The 20,951-nt window shown below is 40.2% G+C and overlaps 1 protein-coding gene across 4 annotated transcripts in view; it reads right to left on the bottom strand.

The window, feature by feature from the left end:
* Positions 1-20,951, bottom strand: part of LOC105490925 (regulator of calcineurin 2) — a 258,064-nt gene that overhangs the window by 77,406 nt on the left and 159,707 nt on the right. The window contains exon 1 of one of the 4 annotated variants that reach the window (XM_011756932.3): positions 15,106-15,399. The exons of the other annotated variants lie outside the window; for them this stretch is intronic. Coding sequence (XP_011755234.1) covers positions 15,106-15,192 — 87 coding nt within the window. The 5' untranslated portion in view covers positions 15,193-15,399. Of the gene's footprint in view, positions 1-15,105; positions 15,400-20,951 lie in introns of those variants that run through there. 4 annotated transcript variants of the gene reach the window in all.

Below are 20,951 nucleotides of genomic sequence, written 5' to 3'. Positions count from 1 at the left end.
CCTCCTCGATGAGCCTATCCAGAAACCCTACTGAAAGTTCTAACTCCTGTCCCCTAATCATAAGTCCCCTTGACCTGCCCTACTTTTTTTCTCTTTAGTATATAATACTCCTAGCATGCTATATAACTTATTATTTTATCATGTCTCTCTTCCCACTGTAATGTTCCAAGAAAAGCATTTTTGACTACTTTGTTTGCTAATTTCTGCCTATATCTAGAACAGAGCCTGGCAAATGATAGACATTCCGTAAATGCTTGTTGAATAAAGCACTTTCATCCCCAAATGGCAATTTCTGTTTCTAAAACCCATGCAGAACTAGCTTGTGTCTACCCCTGTGGTTCCAAATCCCTATTCATGGAAAGAGAATTTTAAATTCATCAGTTAAATATTGAGCTCTATGCCAGGCACTGTGCTAGGTGCTGGGGAAACAAACATGAAGAAGACAGGGTCCCTGCCTGCGAAGAGCTTTATGTTAGCCAGGGAGATGTTTGAAACACAGACTACTATACTACAACACAATAAGTGCAATGTTCAAGACAAACACAAGTCATTAAGGAAACACAGATGAGGGGTGTATGTGCCTCAAGGATCAGCTAAGCCTCTGGCAGAAATCAAAGCCCTGGTGAGTTGAGGCTTCAAGGCTGAGTGAGTGTATGTGAGTGTATGTAGCTGGAGAGTGTATGTGAGGGGAAGTTGAGAGAGGCAGGGGGTCATGGTGGTGGTTGAAAAAAATGAACCTCAAAGTTTAAATGCCTATGTCCAAAAGGTGATGAAATTGCTTTATTGTTGTCATTTATTCATTTATTTATTCAGCAAATATATGTTGTGCTCCTGTCCCGTGCTAATCTGGGAATTCAGCAATAAACAAAACCAACAACATTTACTTCTGCCTTCATGGAGCTTGCATTCTAGTGAGAGGAGACATGATAAACAAAATTGACAAATTAATTATATATTAGAAAACAAGCACTATTGATGAAAATAGAGTAAGGAATGAGAATGAAGAACACTGAAGGAATGAATGAACTGCAACACATTGGGTTTGAATTACCAACTCTTTTAAGGTCATCTCCTAAAATCCTCTATTGAAAATCTTCCTGAAGATGGTGGTGGCCTGCCTGTGGTTTTACAGGCTTTGTTAAAGCAAGTTGGAAGAAGGAAAGAGGCCTTCATGTATTACAGTAATTATAACAGCAATTACACTTTCTATTGAATCCTGTGAAAGCCCTAAAGTAATTATCCAGCAAATAAACAAATGAAAAGACCCTCAGCAACAGGCATCAGGCAAAGATGCTGTGAGAAGGCCTTGTGCTGTGATGAGGAGTGCAGGCTCCCAGCATGACAACCCGGCTTTGGATCCCAGCTCTGCCACTTCTTGGCTCTGTGGCCTTGGAGCTCCTTCATGTCACAAAGCCTCACCTTTCCCAACTGTGAAACAAAGATGATCCTAATGGTTCTTACTATATATGGGAATGTGAAGATTCCAAGGGATGATATAGAAAGCCACTTAAGTGCAGAGGCTGGCAAGCAGTAAACACTCAATATATGTTAGACAGTATTATTATAGCCAAATATGGACTTTTGACATGTAATTATTGAGGTCTTTCACCAATGACCCTAAGGAGCATGAACTCTTCTCTTAGACAAATTGGTTTTGCAACACAACATGTGAGGAAACATTTGGATTAAGGGAGAGGAGAGGCAAATGTGGTTGGGCAGGGCCAGAGGTGCTTTTTGAGCACAGTCTAGGGTGGAATGAGACTAAAATATCTAAGAACAAGACTAATGAAGGAGGTGAGAAAGGGGAAGAAGAGTTGGATGATCATACAAAATATAGTGCATGTTGGGGAGACCTGTGGGATGTGAGGAGGGCACTTACAACTATGTCATATAAAGAATCATCTGGAGAAGGCCCATATTTAGTCAGGAGAAGAAGACCTGGAAATGAGGTCAGGCCAGACAGTTTTCTTCAAAGAACAAAAGTACTTTTCTGGCAAAGAGCAGACATGCTCTGTTGGCTTATGGAGCACAGTAGTAATAGGAAAGTGGTTTGAAGTTACAGGGTTTCAGAAAAAAAAAAAAGAAAGATTAATCACGAAAATGGTTTCAATAAGGAGTGAGGGCTCCATCACTTGGGGAGTTCAAGGAAAGGCTTAAATACTGGAGAGGAGACGGTCACATCAAACAGGGAACGCTTAGTTGTCTCTAAAGTCCTTTTCAACCTTTCAATCTTGACTTAAAGCCTTAATTAAGAAGGTCAATATAACAGAAAGACCTGGGCAGCTCCAGGCTTGGAAATCGTTTGAGTAAAGTCAAAACTAATCAATAGAAAAGAGATGGGGTAAGCCTGCTGTTCAGGAGAAGTTGGCAGAAATGAAGCCAGGAGGTAATGATGATATAGTCCACAAAGATTATCTAAAATGTTGTCTCACTTTATCATCACCATAATCCTGGGAGGTCAATATTACCCTCATTGCCATTTCATAGATAAGCAAAGAGAGGCCTGGAAAGTTTAAGTCTTGCCCATGCATTTTGCTAATAAGGGCCATCCTGTAACTTGAGCCTAGTTGTCTAATTTTTAGTCCAGAATTCTTTCCAGTTCACTCTAAGGAATTTTCACATAGTATTGAGAGAGAGATAAAAAATGGAGACATGGTTGTTTAATAAGTTGTAATAACCTCCTTACTGATTTCCCTTACCCCCATTTTCTCCTTTCTTCTAGCTAGGCTGGACTCCAGAGGCACCATGATCTTCCTAAATTATGGCTCTTAAAACTCGGATGATTCTCCCGTGGTTCATATAATTAATTGACAATGCTTAGGTTGGTGCTCAAGGTCATCCATAGAATGACCTCTCCTCATTCTACAGCATTATTTCCCACTACTCCCTGTGTATACCTGGAGTGGCTCAAGTATCAGGCAATAGGGAATGGTGGGGAATTGGAGAGCACTTGCTCTATTGAAAAGGACAGACCTAGCTCATGTTGAGCCAATGGTGGTCTGTGGGAAGGGACACCCAGTGATACCAGCTCTACCAATTTTTTAGGAGAATCTGGAAGATAGTTTTTAATGTCAAATCTTGCTACTGTTTAAAGACCAGTAAGAAATTCAATTTTAAACAAAACTGTATAGGCCAAATAAAATCCACCTACGGATTTGGCTTGCAGGTGGCCAATTTTGCAACTTCTAGCCTAAAAAAAGTTAATTTTTAGATAGAACTGGCCCTCCTCATTTGCCCAACTTAAAAGCAAATGATGAAGCCCAAGTTACTAAATTTGCACCTTTGTCGTGGTGCTTATACTACTCATCCCCGGTAGACTAAGATTGCAAGGTAAGGTGTTTCCTAGCCTTTGGGTGTTACAAAGTGCTCCAATTCATACTAGGTTCTTAAACACTGTTTTTGAATTTTCACTAAGTAGAAAAGACCTGAAGAGATTTGGTTTTGCTTCAATATGAAGTTAGTAAAGATGGTTTCAGATTTCAAGCCTGAGTAATGACAATAACTGCCTGGAATAATTGTGTAGGAGGACCAAGCAGAAAAACAGAAGGTTCAAGGGAAGTTGAAGCATTCAGATGGAATTATGTTGTGCTCATTCAGAATTAAGGAGTTCAAGGTACTCTTGAGTTTATTTTACTTCTATGCCCAAGAAAGAATCTGAAGCTGGAACACCATCAGGAAGTCATTATAAAATTTTTGTGTTCAGATCTTCTATTCTATAACACAAATGAGAAGGGAGAATGAATGAGAAGCATGCAGTGTCCTGGCTCAACACTCTTGTGAAGAAACTTTGCTTTCTAATATCTGTTTAAAAAAAGAATGAAGATCGATTCACATTTCCTCCAAAGAAATCTCTTAGTTGAATTAATACAGATTGCTGCTGGCTTATTTTTCCATAGCACTGGCAAATAAATAGCTGCTTTTAACAATTTTTTATTTTTGGCCCAGTGTTGTCCCAAATGAAGCAATTGATATCATCAAAATTAGTGACCTTATGGAATAATTTGTCTAAGAGTTATTTTTATTTGAAGATTAGAAAGACTTGATGAATTTTTCTTTTATTCCTTCACAAAAATGGATGATGCTCTATGTAGGAAGATTACTTAGAAATTAAGTGAATTTCAGAAAAATGCCATATATTTTGTGGTGGAGCTAATAGGTGATTCTCAATATAGCAGAACTGCTGTGTCTTTAACAGAGCTTAAATATCATTAATTGACTCAGTAGAACTTAAAGTATTTTTAATATCAAAGTTTAGAGAAGAGGCAATAATAATAATAACAGCCATCTATTGAATGCCTACATGCTTTAGGTACATTCTTATGGCAGTTACAACACCCTGAAGAGTAGCATTATTGTACATACTTTATAGAGGGGAAAACTTCCCAAGGCTGCAAAATCAGTAACCATTAGGGCCAGGGTTCCAGTCCAGGCTGGTCTGGCTCTAAATCGCTTTCCCTTTCAATGCTGCCCAAAGTGAGAGGTCTAAAGACTACACCCAATGCTCTGCCTCCTGATTCAGCCCTCCTTCTGTCTCTCTACAGCCCATGGCTGTATCATGGGCTCTGTTGCACCTCAAAGGGTTGGGGAAGGCTGAGGATAGACACATCTACATAAGCAGAAACTTACTGGTTTATTCTATGCAACTCACACCCCAACCAATGGCTGCAAAAGATGTGAATGATACTCTGGGTTTGATCAGAAATGGTCCTGTCATCTGTTAATAGAGATCGACCTGCAAATGAACAGAATTACCTAAGTGAATGGCAGCAACACATACAACAGGGTAAGTGCATGGGATGCCCAGTCAGCATGGAAGAACTGCAAGTGCCAAGGCATGGAAGTGGGACTGGAGAAGCAGCCTACCAGGCCATAATCTCTCCAACTGACCTAGAAAGAAGTAATCAGATTGAATACTGCCTTGTACCTGCCATGCCTTTTAAATCCCAGATCAAAGTTTCCCTGTTTCATGAAATCTTGACAAACTTCTCCTAAGACTGTGTTTTTAGGACCTATAAACTCCCTCTGGACTGCTATTTAACATATGTGAATCCTAGGACTTGAATTCTGAAGTCATTTATTTAAAGACTTCATTTGTCACCTGCACTAGAGATTGTTATGTGTCTCCCAATATCCACCTTCCTCTTCTGTTTTTAATAGAATCCTGACTTTTAGCTGGGCATAGGACCACACAGGAAAAAGGTGATATTCTCAGCCTCTCTTGCATCCAGATGAGTCCATATGCTCATTTTCTGTCCAGTTGAATCTGAGAGAAAGTGATATGTGTAACTTCTGGAGAGTGCCCCTATAGGTAGGGGGGCTTATCTATCTCCTTCTTCCATCCTGCTGCCCTCATCCAACCTTTATTGGGCACCTACTAAATGTAGATGACCACGCTAAGGCAAGGCTGGTGCCATGATGGCAACAGTTAAGTACAATGACATAGTACCAGATTTTCTTTCTCCTAGCGTGGTATATGGTCAACTTTGGGAGTTTTAGCCCCTATGAAAATATTTTAGCAATAACATTGAGATGTTATTATGTATGTACAGGAGAAAGAAGATTCCAGGTAGAGGGCACAGCAAAGGCAAGTTCCAAGGGATGTTTGGTACAGGCAGGAAGCGGGGGTTAGAGCAGAGGGAAAGGGAGAGAGGTGCAGAGGAGATGAGGTCAGCAGGACAGCTGGGGCAAGGTCTGATGGGCCTTGAGGGCCACAGCAAGGACTTAGGCTTTCTTCTGAGTATGATGGGAGCCACTGAATCTCTAAATTCTGGTGGGGTCAGGGAGGGGTTCTACACTTGCTTTTCCATTCAGGCTGCTTCCCTTTCCATTAACTGAGTCAACAACAAACAGCAACTTCCTGGAGGCTTAATTCCACAGCATCCCCTTGTGGCTGCAGTGAGGATACTTCCTGTTTATCCAGGCCCCTCATTTCCTGCTGTCTCCTGTCTAGGGAACCCTTACCTAGAGAGGTTTGGAAGAGACAAGAAAAGAGGTTTGGAAGAGACACAGCCTGAGAAGAGCTGCAGCATCTCTGCTCCCTGGCAGGGCCTGTAATTCCTCACTCCCAAGCTGAGTCAGTCCCTTCCGCTGTAGGGTTCTGTCACCTCTGAGTGTCCCTGAGGTGAGGGCACTGCTGCCCCTGTACAAAGATGAGTTGAAAACTGCACGGGAAGAGTTTGAAATAATGAGAGGCAAGTAAGGTAGAGTTCCCTGGCAAGAAAACTTAGAACTCCATGTACAAAGTCTACTACTACTGAGGATGATGATGATGATAACGAATGACATTACTCGTGTGTGTTCTGTCTGCCAGTCACTATGTCAAGTGTTTTACATACTCTAATGCATTTAGCTGTCACCATTAACCTATGAGGTAAGCACTATTATTTTCATCATTTTGTAGTTGAGAAAACTGGGGCACAGAGCAATAAGGTTCTTTGCTCAAGGTTACACCATCAAGTGGCCTAGAGGTCAAGTAGAGAGTTCTATCCAGGATGTCCCACTCTGGAGACTAGACTTCCTTCCTTCTCACATGCCCTACATCAGCAAAGGAGGCCTCTTTAGAGGTCATAATAGCATCATCCTTTTTGGGGAAAAAGGAACTGAGGAGAATAAAGGCCAGCCCTACATAGGCTTTTGTATCCAATGGGATTATACATCTCTATATCTGCAGAGCCTAATCTGAGGCCATGACCATAGAAGGCATTCAATATATATTTGCTGAATGAATGAATAAAAGTACTTTTTATAGTGCCTGACAAATAGTCAGTGCTCAATATGTTGTTGCTATTATTAAGTTTGCTCATTGGTTATGTGTCCTGTTTTAGGAAAGGTAGCCTGAGATTTTCTTAGTCGATACCCAAAGGCACAGTAAAGTCATAGAAGATGAAATCAATTCTATTCGATGCACTGATAATGCAGGCTATAATAATACACCAAGAGATCTTGTGCTGTGTTGTGAAAGAATCCGAGTCCAAGTTTTCCCATTATGAGTTGTGTGGCTTTGTTTACCTTGGAGGTTTCCTGTGAAAAAGCTGAGTTTTGTATAACTTGGAAAGCTCTGTTCAGACGTAAAATATTATTAATATTGCTTTCACTGCCTCTGCCCTACAATTCTTCACAGATTATCCCTCACGGAGTCAATGGAAAATGCTTGGTGACACAGGAAGGAGGTGGAGGAGCTGTCAAATCAGTTGTATGAAGCTCTTGGGAAACCCTTGCATTTTCCAGCAAACTTTTCTTTTTCCCAAACTGGATGGCATAATTAGATTTTGAAACAGATTCTAAAACAAAATCCAAAATAGATGCTATGCCTACAATTGCCACATTAGATTTATTGAGAAAAGCTAAGATGATCTCAACTACTGATTTATGTACAAATAGTATACCACCACTTCTGATAAGAAATAAGACAAAAACAGTGTTTTAAGCATCAGATGAAATATTACATATGAGTTCATTGTCTTATCTTCCTGGCTTTACACCCCAATAATTGATTAATGCCTTATTAATTCATCCTTAGAGAGATTTCGGTAGTGGAAAGAGCAGTTCAAGTCCCACTTCTGCCAATTAATAGCTGTGTAATCTTGTGTAAAAATTTAACTTCTCTGAATATCAGGAATCTGTTTATAATGGGGCAACTACATAGATGCCTTGGGCTATTATGGGGATTATATGAAGTACCTGTTATGTGCCTTGTAGTTAGAAGAATTTAATGATTGGAAACAGTAGTTGGATATTTTAAAATTGCCCATCTTGATAACATATAATATTGATCCACGGAGATGAATATCTCTGGAGCTTACATTTGTCACCATGTGGGATGGTTTAATGCTCAGCTTACTAAACAGCCCCCTGAGGTTAAATGTTTGGGGGCACAGCACGAACACTGCTCACATATTTCTATAGAACTACCAGAGATAGGGAAAGAAAATCTTACAATTAAATAGCAAACTACCCTATTGTTGGAGCAAATAAAACGTTATTGAAGATGTTGTTTTAGGAAATGAAAGTTAGTAAATAGTCCAATCTAACAAAAGCATAGGCATGTTAAAGTCATCTTCCTGGAAGCTACAGGGTCAAGACCTTTCTGAAACATTAAAAAAAAAAATGTGTAGTTCAGAGCTGATATATTAGATTCCAGAAAGAATAACTGTTGTAGTACTAGACTGTAAGGATGTGAACACTGCTGTGGTATATAACAATAAAAAGAGAAGATAATGAATTTCTTAGTCCCCTTCACACCCAGGGGAGTTTCCTTTAGCAATTGTTTAGGTTTCTATTCAACTTGCTTGCCAAGAATCTTCTTTGGGCTCTTAATCCCTTGATGTAGTTAAGAGCATGCAATTTCCATTAGCTAGTTAGATGTGCCATTGTAGAATAGGTAGAGGATCCAGAAAGAAACCTTCTATGTTAATGGAAGGTAAAAAAAAAAAAAAGAAATATATAGTAAATATGCATATTATACATACATTTGCACATGTGTATAATATCTGTATATACACATATATATACACACACGTATGTTTTACCCAGGTATACTTACCCAAAAGGTGACTATGAAAGTATACATATCAAATCTTTTCTAGGGAAGGTCTAACTTGGTAGACATTTTATTCTCAAATACTTTGAAGATTAACTCTCTATTCTAGCTAGAGTGGAAAGGGTATAACTTTGTACCTGCTCAAAACTTCTAGTTGAAATTACCTCTCCATGTGTTTTTAAAATCCTGTTTTAGAATCAGTTTAGTTTTAGCATTGGGAAAGAATACAGACCCTTTACATAAATAAATTTGTCCCTTTACATAAAGAAATTCTAGTCCAGGTATGAGTTGGAAAGTTTATGATCACCTTGGAAATCTGGGCTATTCACTGCAAAGTTGCAACGCCTATTAAGCCCATTAAGCTTACCTCCTAAACACATAAAGTGATAATAAAGCTTTCAGGTATCATTTTATTTCTTACATGTCAATTCTAAGCTTTATCAGAAAATACTAAAACAAACCTATATAAATTACTGATAGTTGGACTCAAACAGAATCACTAAGAATGCAAATAGTACTCTGAATTTTACATTAAAATCTGTTTCTTTAGGAAAACAATTTTTCATTAAAATTGCTGTTTTGTTTTAATCTATCTGACATTTAGGTTAGAGGTAGCAACTGCCAATGTCTGTTACTTCCCAACAGTTAAAAGTTTCTTTAAACAGATAAACAAGATTTTAGTTGATTTCCCCACTTAACAATGTTATTAGTTGAACACAGTCTACCTTGTCTTTACCAATGTGATAGCTGGCTGAGAAATCTGCCTCTGAACCTTCTCAGGGAGTATCACTTTCATAAAATCATTTCTTCCCTCTCTCTGAAAGATGTTTGCTACTTTCTTCAGAGGCAAGAAAATGTTTAGTATTGTACATTTAAGAATGTTAAGTTCTTAAATAATTGCTTTAGGCATGATTAATTTTAACTTTCAGTTTTGCATTAATTCATTTATTTCCAAAATGGCCTCAATTCTAGCCCATGTTATTACCAGAGAAATAGCAACATTTGTTTTGCTGGAGAGTTAGAATCTGTTATACACATGCCATCTCTCTTGCTACCTCACACACACACACTGCCTTTTGTTTTTCATAAACCAAAGGTGGTCTAGAGATGTATGACAAAATATTATGTTTAATGTTACAGTCATTGAATAGGGAATGAGCATTTTGGTAGACTTCACGTTTTGGTTACTGAACGTTCATTACCATGAATACCTCTAGAGGGTTTACCATTTCTGAGGATTAAATCATATACAACTCAAACACTTCTAAGTTACTGAGTGAACACAATGATTTTTGAAAATTCTTAAAGAGCTTTAGAGCTCTGCAGAGCCATAGGTCATGGTTGGTTGTGCCCAGATCCTTACCCTAGTGCTCACAAAAAAACAAGAAATGGGCAGGAAGCTCAACCAGCTTTCTTGACCAACACCCACCTAAGTTTCTCTTCCAAAACAATTCCTGAACAAGTGACACATACTCATTTGTGTCACTTGTTTGACCTCAAAGCAGAGTACAAAGTGCATCATACGAACTCAGCCTCATCCTTCTCCTCCTACCGCTCTCACCATACAAAACAAGTAATTTGAAATGTCCAGTGGTTTGTATGACAGAGAGATTTCATTGTACTCAGTGGCCATGATGTGGTCTTTTTCATAACTCACACAACAGCATGAAACAAATAGACTCTGACTCAGTCACATACACTATTGTGTAAAAAGAAAAATAAAATTCACAAAGCAGTAGGGGATTTTTCTCAGCATGATTATTTTGTGTCCAGAAAGGTTAAGAGATTGTCTCAGGTCACATGGATTGGGAGGATGTTGAGAAATTCTCAAAAGCAGAGGACAGAAAGTAGGATTTATGAGTGACCTTAAAAAGGCCTTGACCTTTCAGAAGAGAAAAGAGCTGTCCGGTAGCAACCCTAATATTCCAAGCATATGAAGAATTACTGTGCTGAAAACAAACTTCTCCTTGTATTTACCCCTACCCTAAGAGCTGTTGGGCCTAAAACGTAGGATGAGGGAATTAGGTTAAGTACAATTTTCTGAAAAGGAGTCTCCTTAAAAAAAATAAATTATATCTTGAGGCAGTGACCATCTCAATGGGTACCTAAATGAATGAATGATTCAAACAGGTTCAATGGTGCTGGTAGGGGGACTAGGTAGGAGCACATCAGATAAGATGGCTAAGATGGCCTCTCTTTCTACCTACTATTCACTCTACATGGAATGATTTTCTCTCAGCTCTGTACATGGCTCTCTAACTTTCTTTAGCTCTATGAATTACATTGAAACAATGACATTTAATAAACTGTCACTTCTCCAGAGATGCTTCCAATGACAATCTTTTCAAAAGTGCACATTCCTCCCCCATCAATACTCTATATACTCTATCCCTTACTCTGCTTCATTTTTCTTCATATCCCTCATCACTAGCTGAAATTACAATGTATATTTACTTGTTTACTAGTTCATTGTCTGCATCCCATATTAGAATATATGCTCCATGAGGGCAGGGACGTCTATCTTATCGAACTCCTAGGCCTAGAGCATTGCCTGGTAGGTAATAAGTGCTCTACACATATTTTTGAACAAATGAACAAATCTCTTGAGCGCCAAGGGTCTTTGAAGCTTCTGTATTTAAGATTTGTCATGTTTCCTGCCTGCCTTAATGAGCAGAAGGGAGCTTTGTGAATTCCTTGTGTCCTACATGGATGCCCATGGAGACAAGGCTGGATCCCTGGTACATGAATCAGAAGCTCTCCAACCTAGAGAAGAGGAACTACCCTTTCTTCTGTGCAGGAAGCCACCATTGCAGAGAAGGGGTAGCTCCAGGTTTGGATGCCCCCTGGCAGAGTGAGGGTGCTCTGTTCCAGGCAGGCTCTGCAGCTCTGAGAAGGCCTCCCACAGTGGCCAGCAGTAAAGAAGAGCATTTGCTGTTGGCTCAGAATCAGGTGAAGGAACTGCAGGTGTGGAGAACTGAAGTGTTGGGTGAGCCTCAACATTTCTGACAGCTCAGAGATATTGCTTTTTAAAACTGCATACATCAAGTCTTAGCTGGGGAGATAAGGATCCAAGTGCTTAAGCAGAGCTTACTCTAGACAGTTCTTGGCTGACCTCACCTGTACCTACTTGTGCCTAAAAGAGACAAGACACTGGCTTTGTATGACTACCTATGGCTGGGCTCCATTCAGAGCAGCCAGATAAAAGTTCTGGGTGTAGGGCCTGGGCACATTAATATTTTTAAAAGCTCTCCAGGGGATACCAACATGCAATCAGGTTTAAGAACCACTGGACTAAAGTGAAATGTAAATTTCATTACCAATCTCTTCGATCTCTTTCATTTTCCCAAGAGTTTGGTTCTTTGTGGAGTGGGAAGACTATTTTCAGAAATATGAGAATATCAGAGAAAATCAACCCGGCACATTCACACACACAGAAATTCTGCAGTTCCCTCTAGCATTTTCTATTGAGGGCTCCCAACTTCTAGATCTTTCTGAGAACTCTCATGCTGCAGAACAGACAGCTAAGTTCACAGCACCACCAATGGAATTTCCAGAGACAGCCAAATATGGCGGAATTCCATTTGTCTGATTTCCTCCTCTTTTTAGTACTATTGCTTGAGCAGCTTTGATGAAATTTAGGAAACTGGAGTCAGAGGGGCCCCTAATGCAATCAGCTGAGAGCCACCATGGAGGACGAGGCTTTCTATGATACTATGGGAAACTGGATTTGTGGATGCTTCTACCTATTTCAAATAAACCCCTGTACCTATGAAGGAGGCCTGCTGGTTGCATCCCCCTAGTATGGCTGCTTGTCCATGGGGGCTACATGTAGAAAGTAGGGATGCCTATTAAACAAACAAACAAGCCCGAGATTAAGCAAGATGGATGTAAGCAGGTGAGACAGACCCTTTCCATGTGCCTCCCTTTTCTCTAACAATAAACCTTAAAGACATTGAAGAAGGAACTCTTGGCTCCACCAGTTATTAATAATGAACGAAGAAGACGGATACCTTTGGGGAAGCTTTGTTTGGTGCCTAGAATTTTACATTTGAACCTTTCTTTGTGATAAGACTAATGGTCAGTTTTGAACAAGGAGCACAGGTTTTCTTAACACATAACATTTGGCCTACCTTAATTTGTTCATTTTCCCCCTTTTTAATAAGCACAAAGTAGATCTTTGCTTTTTAATAATGTTACTGCCTAACATTAGATGATTAAATATCAAAAATGGAAAGCCATGTTTTCTAGGTGGCTGGAGTGTGTACATTGGGAGTGGGGTGGGAGGGAAAACATTTTCTGTGTGCTAGACTGTCATTGTAAACTCAGCTGGATTTACGACATTCCAATAAACTGGTAAAGGTAACCTATCACTTTCAGAGAGTGCCTACAAAGATGACAATGACGATGATAGCGATAGCCAACATTTATTGAGTGCTAAATATGACTCAGGCACTGTGTTAATTATTCTACATGTATAATTCTCTTGTCCCTAAGCTAATAAGGTAAAAATCACTACTATTCTCACATTATATGAGAAGACTAAGGCACATAAAGATTAGATACTCTAAAAAAAGAAAAAAAGCCCATCATGATTCAGAGTTATTGGCAGTAAGGACATGTAGCACTTATTTTTGCTGAGAGTCTTCCTCGAAAAACCCCATAAATTTATGAAGAACAGCATCAGCTGTTCACCATCTAGCCCTGACTCACCTCCTTTCTCATTTCCCTCTAATCTCTCATAGAGAACCTACTGCAGTCAAAAGGATCGACTCACTAGACTGCAAAATGCTGTGCCTTCTCTCTTTCTGTATAAAATCTACTCATCTTTAAATACCATTTTTTCCATAAAACCACTCCACCCACTCACATACAAACAGCTGTAACAACTCTGTGTCCTCTTAATTCTACAAAATATTCTTTGTCTTTAAGAAACCTTAGGCAACTGGTTATTTTTATATCTATATCATAGACATATATGCCATACAAGCATATTTTAAACTTTTTCCTATATAAGCACAATGCCTGGCATGTTGCAGATCTCCAATAAGTATTTTCTCACTATCTTTTCTGAAACCAAAAAAGTTGAGAATATCTTATGACATTCTGAGGGCAAGTGTGTAAACAACGGATAACTGTTGAGGACAGAAGGGTCCTGTGAAGTTTTATTCTCCATAGATGGAATTATGTTCCAGTGGTTACTGGAAGATGTCTCTTTATCTGGTTACCCACACTGGACTTGAAGTTGGCTTTAAACTGGAGGGGTCTGATGACTGCTCTCCCTTCTCAAATGCTATGGAAGTATGGCTGGCAGGACTGTGGGTCACTGCATGCATGTTTCCATTCTCAATGCAATCACAGGCAGTGCCAAACCTTTATATCCTTATTTTCTGAACCTTCATATGACAGGTGGTGGACACTTCCATGGCACTGGCACAAAAATTGGTAAATACAGGGCTACATGTTTAAAATATGCAAGAACAAGAAGCCAGATTATCAAATCTATTTCAAAAGATTGTTAAAGCTGCAATCTTGAATGACATAGCCATGTGTTATGCCAAGAACACATAAATCCTCACCTGTAAAGCACCAGGGTGTCACCTGCACACCCAACAATAAAGAATTCAGGGTTTTTCTTTAAGTTAAGACTAAAGCAAGGATGGTAAATGATTATGCCATGTAATTCCCCTTTTATTCCTCCCACCACACCATGAACAACTGACCTTCTGTGTGTGTGAACTGCTTAAATAAGAAGCTTCAGCTAGTTCTTCTATTAAATATGAGAGAAAAAATAAACATTTCCACTTTACAAGCCTGGAATCTTTTCATAATATAAAGCCAAATGGAAAATAAAAGAGAATGAATATCATCAGAGGACAATTACATATGACAAGTCAACAACTGCTGCCGGCAATCAGTGAGGACCAGCATGTATACTAAGCCTTAACATGCAAAATATTTATGCCTAAACTTTCTTTATGAACAACTGTTCAAGGAAAATGATTTGCTTTCTTTGCCTGACAAAGAAAATCTAGGCAGCTGCTCTCCAACTTTGATTTCCAGAAAGCTGGGGACTGAAACTGCCATTTGTAGAAAAGCTATTGTTTAATTTGAAGACCACATCACAGGATATTTAAGTGACATGCCAGAAAGGGTTATTGCCCCACTGTCAGGCTGGCCTGGATGCTGGGTTTATTATGTGTGCTTTCTTCATGTAATCATTGATTCAAAATCCCTCTTGACATGGAGGGCTGGAAAATTCTCCTTATTGACAAAGATACGATATGGGAATATGAAAATGTGTCTACTCGGAAAGGACTGACCAGGGATCACTTAATAAAAAAGACAAGAAGAAACATATAATGGCAGACCTTTTCACATTTAAAAATAATATGCTGGTCCCTCTTCCAACTTATTTTACTTAATGTAGCCATGCACTTACCACAAGCATTTCTAGCGCAGACTGTGAGCTGAAAACTATTAACCAAAGTCTTATTTCCTCATGCTAAAAAAGCTCTGAAGCAGCGTCAGTAACAGCAACAATGAAAAATAAGATTGCAGGTGCATACCTTAACCTCCTGATTGGTAAAGACCTCGACATCCACCACACAGGCAACCAGAGTGGAAACATCACAGTCCATGCTAGGGGCTGGCATTCCCCCTTCTGAATTTTTAATAAAGAGTTAGGCAACCTCAGAGTTGGGAGTGAAGGGAAGAGCCTCCAGATGGATATTGCTGTGGCCAGGCCCCGGTGCTGCCTTCCTCTGGGGACGGCTGGAGGCTCGGGCTCCTGGAGCCCGCTCCCACTGCACGCAGCCCTCCGCGTCTGAGGCAGCACAGCAGAGTAACGAACGGCCCGGCTTGCTCATGGCAATGACATCACCACAAAGACTGACACAAGCTGAAGCTATTTTTTTTTCTCCAAGCCTTTTATCTCTAGGCAGTGCAGTGGAGCAAATTGAACATGATTATGTGCTAAATCTGAACTCAGACTAAATCAATTCAGGCAGCGTTAGCTAGGAACTGAGTCATAGCTGTTGTTGCAGCCGAGTGCTTATGTTTGCAAAAAGCAGGAGGGTGGGGGGAATCTGACACCAGAGTTTCTTCTTTGAGGTGGGGGAGGTGTAATTCTGCAGATGAGCCTCCTGAGGTTAAGGTTTGACAATTCTCTGCCTTCGAGATGAGCAGGAAGTTGAGGCATTTTGCAAATTGCCTGGCTTCTGTTAATTGCTCTGTGCCACTCGGAGCAGCCACACATGTTCTGGGCATCCTAATGCATCCCGGGCATGGGCTGAATAGAAATCCGTTCTTGGAGTGACTAAAGAGCTGGTCGTCTGTCATTTAGGGAGCATGGTAAGAGGAGATAATTAGAGGTTTGTGGAAATTCTATTTGAAGACCGTAAGTGCAGACCAGTAACGCTAAAAGCACCCTTCCAAGCTCGGGATTTCAGGCTGTCTCCAAGGTCATTCAAACCAAAAGCAGTTCATGGAAGGGAGTTACAGCAAATGTTTCACACGGGGACAGATGGCGGGGTCTAATGGGCAAACTCACTGATGTGGCTCAGAACTTGTCAGATCCTCGGGGCTTGACTTCACCTGAGACTTTGAACACATCCCTTTGCTTTCTCAGGCTCTTTTCCTGATTATAAATCCCTGATGGGCAAGGCCACACATAATTTATCTTTATATCTTGAGCGTTTCACAGACTGCCTGGTACACGAAGATGATACTTGTTTAATAAATCAATGAATCAAACAGGAATAGCCTCCTTTCACACGAGTGACCAAAGAAAAAATCTCCGATTGTTTTTTATTTTATCATTAGTTATACAAGTCCCAATAGATCTCATTAACATGGTAGCAGGATCTATCCTTACGAGTTCAGCTGGATACAATGTCAAGTATCCTTAAGAGTTCAGAGTTCAGATTTTTTTTTTTTTTTTTTTTTTTGAGATAGAGTCTCATTCTGTCACCAGGCTGGAGTGCAGTGGCGCGATCTCAGCTCACTGCAACCATCACCTCCTGGGTTCAAATGATTCTCCTGCCTCAGCGTCCCTAGTAGCTGGGACACTCAACTCCTTAAGAGTTCAGTGGCCACTGGAACACCCTGATTTATAACAGATTGGTAGTTTTCTAACATATGACCGGACAAAAGCCTCCCAATTTTACATGCAGATGAGAAAGGTGACATTTCAGACTGAGAGTAGAAGCTTTCTCATTTGTCCTCATTGGTCTATACTTGAGTCCAATGTTCCCCTTCAACAAGGAATTTTCTATGCTAAAGGTAATCAGGCCACAAATACAGATATTTAGACTGATGAAACTGTGTGTGTGTGTGTGTGTTGTGTGTGTGTGTGTGTGTCTTTGTGTATTTGTTCATATGGCGTTTATTTTGCTGTCCAGGACAGTGTGGGAAATATTAAATCATATATGCATATAATCCAACTAATATCGAGTAATGACTATGCAAAGCTCTGCATCTGATACTCTCAAGGATAAAAAGATGGAAAAGCAAATGTCACTATCATCAATGGGCTTAAAATCCAGGGGAGGAGATAAGACATGCAGACTAACATTTCACAAGGCAGGGATGGTGATGGCTGAAGAGGTATAGGAAGTGTTCAGTGGGAGCACTGGAGAAAGAGCAATGAATGCTGAAAGCTGGATCCCATGTTAGGATGGCAGGTGAGCATCAAAGAGGGGAAGGAAATTTCTGCTCTGACCTTGAAACATGGGAAAGACACTGGCAGACAGAGAAGAAGTGAGAGGAGCCCTTCAGCTAGGGAAAAACAGATTAGAAATGTCCAAAGGAAAGAATAAGGCATTGGGATGCAAAACTCGCTTAGGGTTAAATCTGGCTGGGGCCTGAAGTATACAAGGCAGTCAGAGCCAGATGATGCAAAACCTGGCCAGTATGAAGTACCAGGCAGCTTTTGAAAAGGTAAATGGGGTACCTACCTGTACAAATGTAGCTAAAATGTAAAGTAATACAAAGGCAAATATGATTTTGAATATAATTGGCATCTGTTCAAGAGGCAAAACAAATAAATGAATATTTTTTCATATGCCATGGCATATCCTAAAATTTATTTTTTACATTTCACAGCATACTGGTAAATGCTTAACAATCAGCTCTCTGAAAAGAAACATTTCGATTTTTAGCATTCGTCAATTTCTATGGCGTAACTATGCTCATCATGGCTGATTTCAAGCAGTCAGTGTGAAGTCAAACTGAATACAAAGTTCGGAAGACATGCGTGTAATCTGCTCACACGGGTTGTTCCAGCACATAACTGTTTCATACTCATGAAAACGTTATGCCATACCAGTGACAGTTCATCCACAGAGGCAAAGTCCACGTGTGCCCAGAGCCCATCAAGAAACAACAGCAAAGTAGAAGCAACACATTCTAATCATTGCTCTGTTTACATAAGGGGCTCTATGAATTATTTCACACTTTATGTTTAGGAAAGAGCTGTAAGAGATACACGTTGCTGTGATGTGCCCTGGCCAGAGGACATTATCCAGGAAGCAAAGCCCTACTTGAAGTTGTAAAATAGGCAGTTTTTTTTCTCATGTATCCTCAGCTTTCCCTTTCTAATTTGATTCTCCCTGCAGATTCCTTCCTGCTATCCAAGCACCCACTAACTTTATGCTTTCCTCTTTTACAATATCTTTTCAAGGACAGCTGTCAACTCATCTGTATAACCATTAAATGACTGATAACTCATAGTATTACCCCTCCCAGAGGAATCCATATTTTAATAGGAGATAGAGTCTTAATTTGGGTAAACAGTGTTTTTAGGGCAGAGTTCTAGGCATCAAGAGCAGATGATTTCTGGGGCAAAGGAACTTTCCAGTAACTCTGAACTAAAATCAGTGGTTTTAAACACCCAAATTACTGGGTTTTTAGTAGTCAATTGTCTATACAATATGGTCATTTTCCTATTGGCTAGAGAGCCCAGGGGGCTCCCCTGTTATGATAGTGTCCTGTTTCTCTAGAGAGATTTTTTTTTTTTTTTTTTGAGATAGAGTCTCATTCTGTCACCAGGCTGGAGTGCAGTGGCGTGATCTCAGCTCACTGCAACCATCACCTACTGGGTTCAAATGATTCTCCTGCCTCAGCCTCCCTAGTAGCTGGGACTACCGGCACAGGCCACCACGCTCAGCTAATTTTTGGATTTTTAGAAGAGATGGGGTTTCACCATGTTGGCTAGGATGGTCTCGATCTCTTGACCTCATAATCCGCCTGCCCTGGCCTCCCAAAATGCTGGGATTACAGGCATGAACCACTGTGCCTGGCCGAGAATGTGTTTTTTATAGCTAGGGGCTGACTTGCAACCTTGGAAGTGTCTGGAATATAGATGTACTTTGGCCAGTGGCTACAAGGCCTTGTAAACACTAGACTCAGATTATTCTCCCACCTCATCTCATATCATTCTCACGTTTCTTCACCCTTCTTGTTCCAACCCCATTGGCCTTATTGGTGGAAAGAAAGAAAGAAAGAAAGAAAGAAAGAAAGAAAGAAAGAAAGAAAGAAAGGAAGAAAGGAAGAAAGGAAGAAAGGAAGAAAGGAAGAAAGGAAGAAAGGAAGAAAGGAAGGAAGGAAGGAAGGAAGGAAGGAAGGAAGGAGAGAGGGAGGGAGGGAGGGAAAGAAAAAGAAAGAAAGAAAGAAAGAAAGAAAGAAAGAAAGAAAGAAAGAAAGAAAGAAAGAGAGAAAGAGAGAAAGAAGGAAAGAAAGAAAGAGAGAGAAAGAAAGAAAGAAAGAAAAAGAAAGAAAGAAAGAAAGAAAGAAAGAAAAGAAAGAAAGAAGGAAGAAAGGAAAGAAGGAAAGAAAGAAAGAAGAGAAAGAGAAAGAAAGAAAGGAAGAAGGAAGGAAGGAAGAAGGAAGGAAGGAAAGAAGGAAGGAAGGAAAGAAGGAAAGAAAGAAAGGAGAAAGAAAGAAGAAAGAAAGAAAGAGAAAGAAAAAGAAAGAAAGAAAGAAAGAAAGAAAGAAAGAGAAAGAAAGAAAGAAAGAGAAAGAAAGAAAGAAAGTTCAAGTTCATTTCCATCTCAGGTCCTTTGCACTTGCTATTCCCTCTCTCTGAAAATATTCAGATCTTTTCAAGGCTTGCTCCTTCTTATCATCTAGATCTCCGCTCAGATCACATCTCTTTGGAAAAGTATTCCCCAATCAGCTAAAATTTAAAAAATGTGTGCACATGTATACACACACACAGAGTCAATCACTATCCTGGCATCTTTATTTTAGCTTTCTTCACTGCACTTTTCACTACCTGAAATTATTCTGTTCATCTATTTCTTTATGTGTCTACTGCTTGTCCCCACAACTAGAATTTAATCTCCATAAAAGCAGAGATTTTTGCCTATTCTGTTCCCTGCTGTATTCCCAGGGGCTAGAAGGATGCCTGAGATGTAGGAGGTACTCTAATAAATGTCTGAAGGATGAATGGATAAATACACAAATGAATCTAAAAAGGCAAGTAGAGAGGCTCAAACCAATAGAGGCACCTCCTAGAGCTAGGAGTTGCAGGGAGGTCTTTGCAGGGGGATACAAGGGCATGGTGAGTTTGGCAATAACCTCTCATCTCTGAGAGCTGAGTCCTGGCACAGCTCTGTTCAGGAGTGTCCTTTCCAGCTGAAGTGGCCAGGAAACCTTGGGATTCATCCAAATCACTGCTCTTGCAATGACTGATCACACTGAGGAAAGGATGCACTATGCACAGACCCCTTGGACAGAGGCCATTGCCCTCCCTTCAGTCCAGGCAATTCTCTAAAAGGATAGACAGCTGAGCTCATACACTCACCTCCACCTCGGCCGGAGGAGATGCACACCTTCCAGTCCCAGAGGAAGCTGTGGTAGCAGCAGCCAAACGTGTTTTGCTAATGAGCACAGAAGTTCCCATTACAGCTATGGGTTGTCAAAGGCCCTGCTCCTTCTGTATACCCTTCTGGATCACCTGTTTTTTAAATGTTTATTATAGGGAATTTCAAATATATTCAGCAGAAGAGAGAATGTAATAATGAGCCTTCATGTATCCACCACCCAGGTGCAAGAATAATTAACATGGGGCCAATCTTGCTTCCTCTCCGCTAGTCACTCTCACAGTGTGGTCCCCAGACCGACAGCATCAACATCACTTGTGAGCTTATTAGAAAGGCAGATTCTTGGGCCCCACCCAAGACTGAATCAGACACTCTGGAGGGAAGACCAGTATCTGTATTTTAATGAGCCCTCCAGGTGATTCTGATGCAAGCTCAAGCCTCAAAACCACAGCTCCATGTCTTCACCCACTTCCATACTCACTCCAGATTATTTTGAAGCAGCTGCCTGGCATCATATCATTTCATTTATAAATATTTCAGTATATATCTCTAAAAGACAAAGGATTCCTCTTTTGAAATCACAACACGTA

Source organism: Macaca nemestrina, chromosome 5 (genome assembly GCF_043159975.1).
Source record: "Macaca nemestrina isolate mMacNem1 chromosome 5, mMacNem.hap1, whole genome shotgun sequence".
Classification (NCBI taxonomy): domain Eukaryota; kingdom Metazoa; phylum Chordata; class Mammalia; order Primates; family Cercopithecidae; genus Macaca; species Macaca nemestrina.
This window is presented reverse-complemented; position numbering and strand designations above follow the sequence as displayed.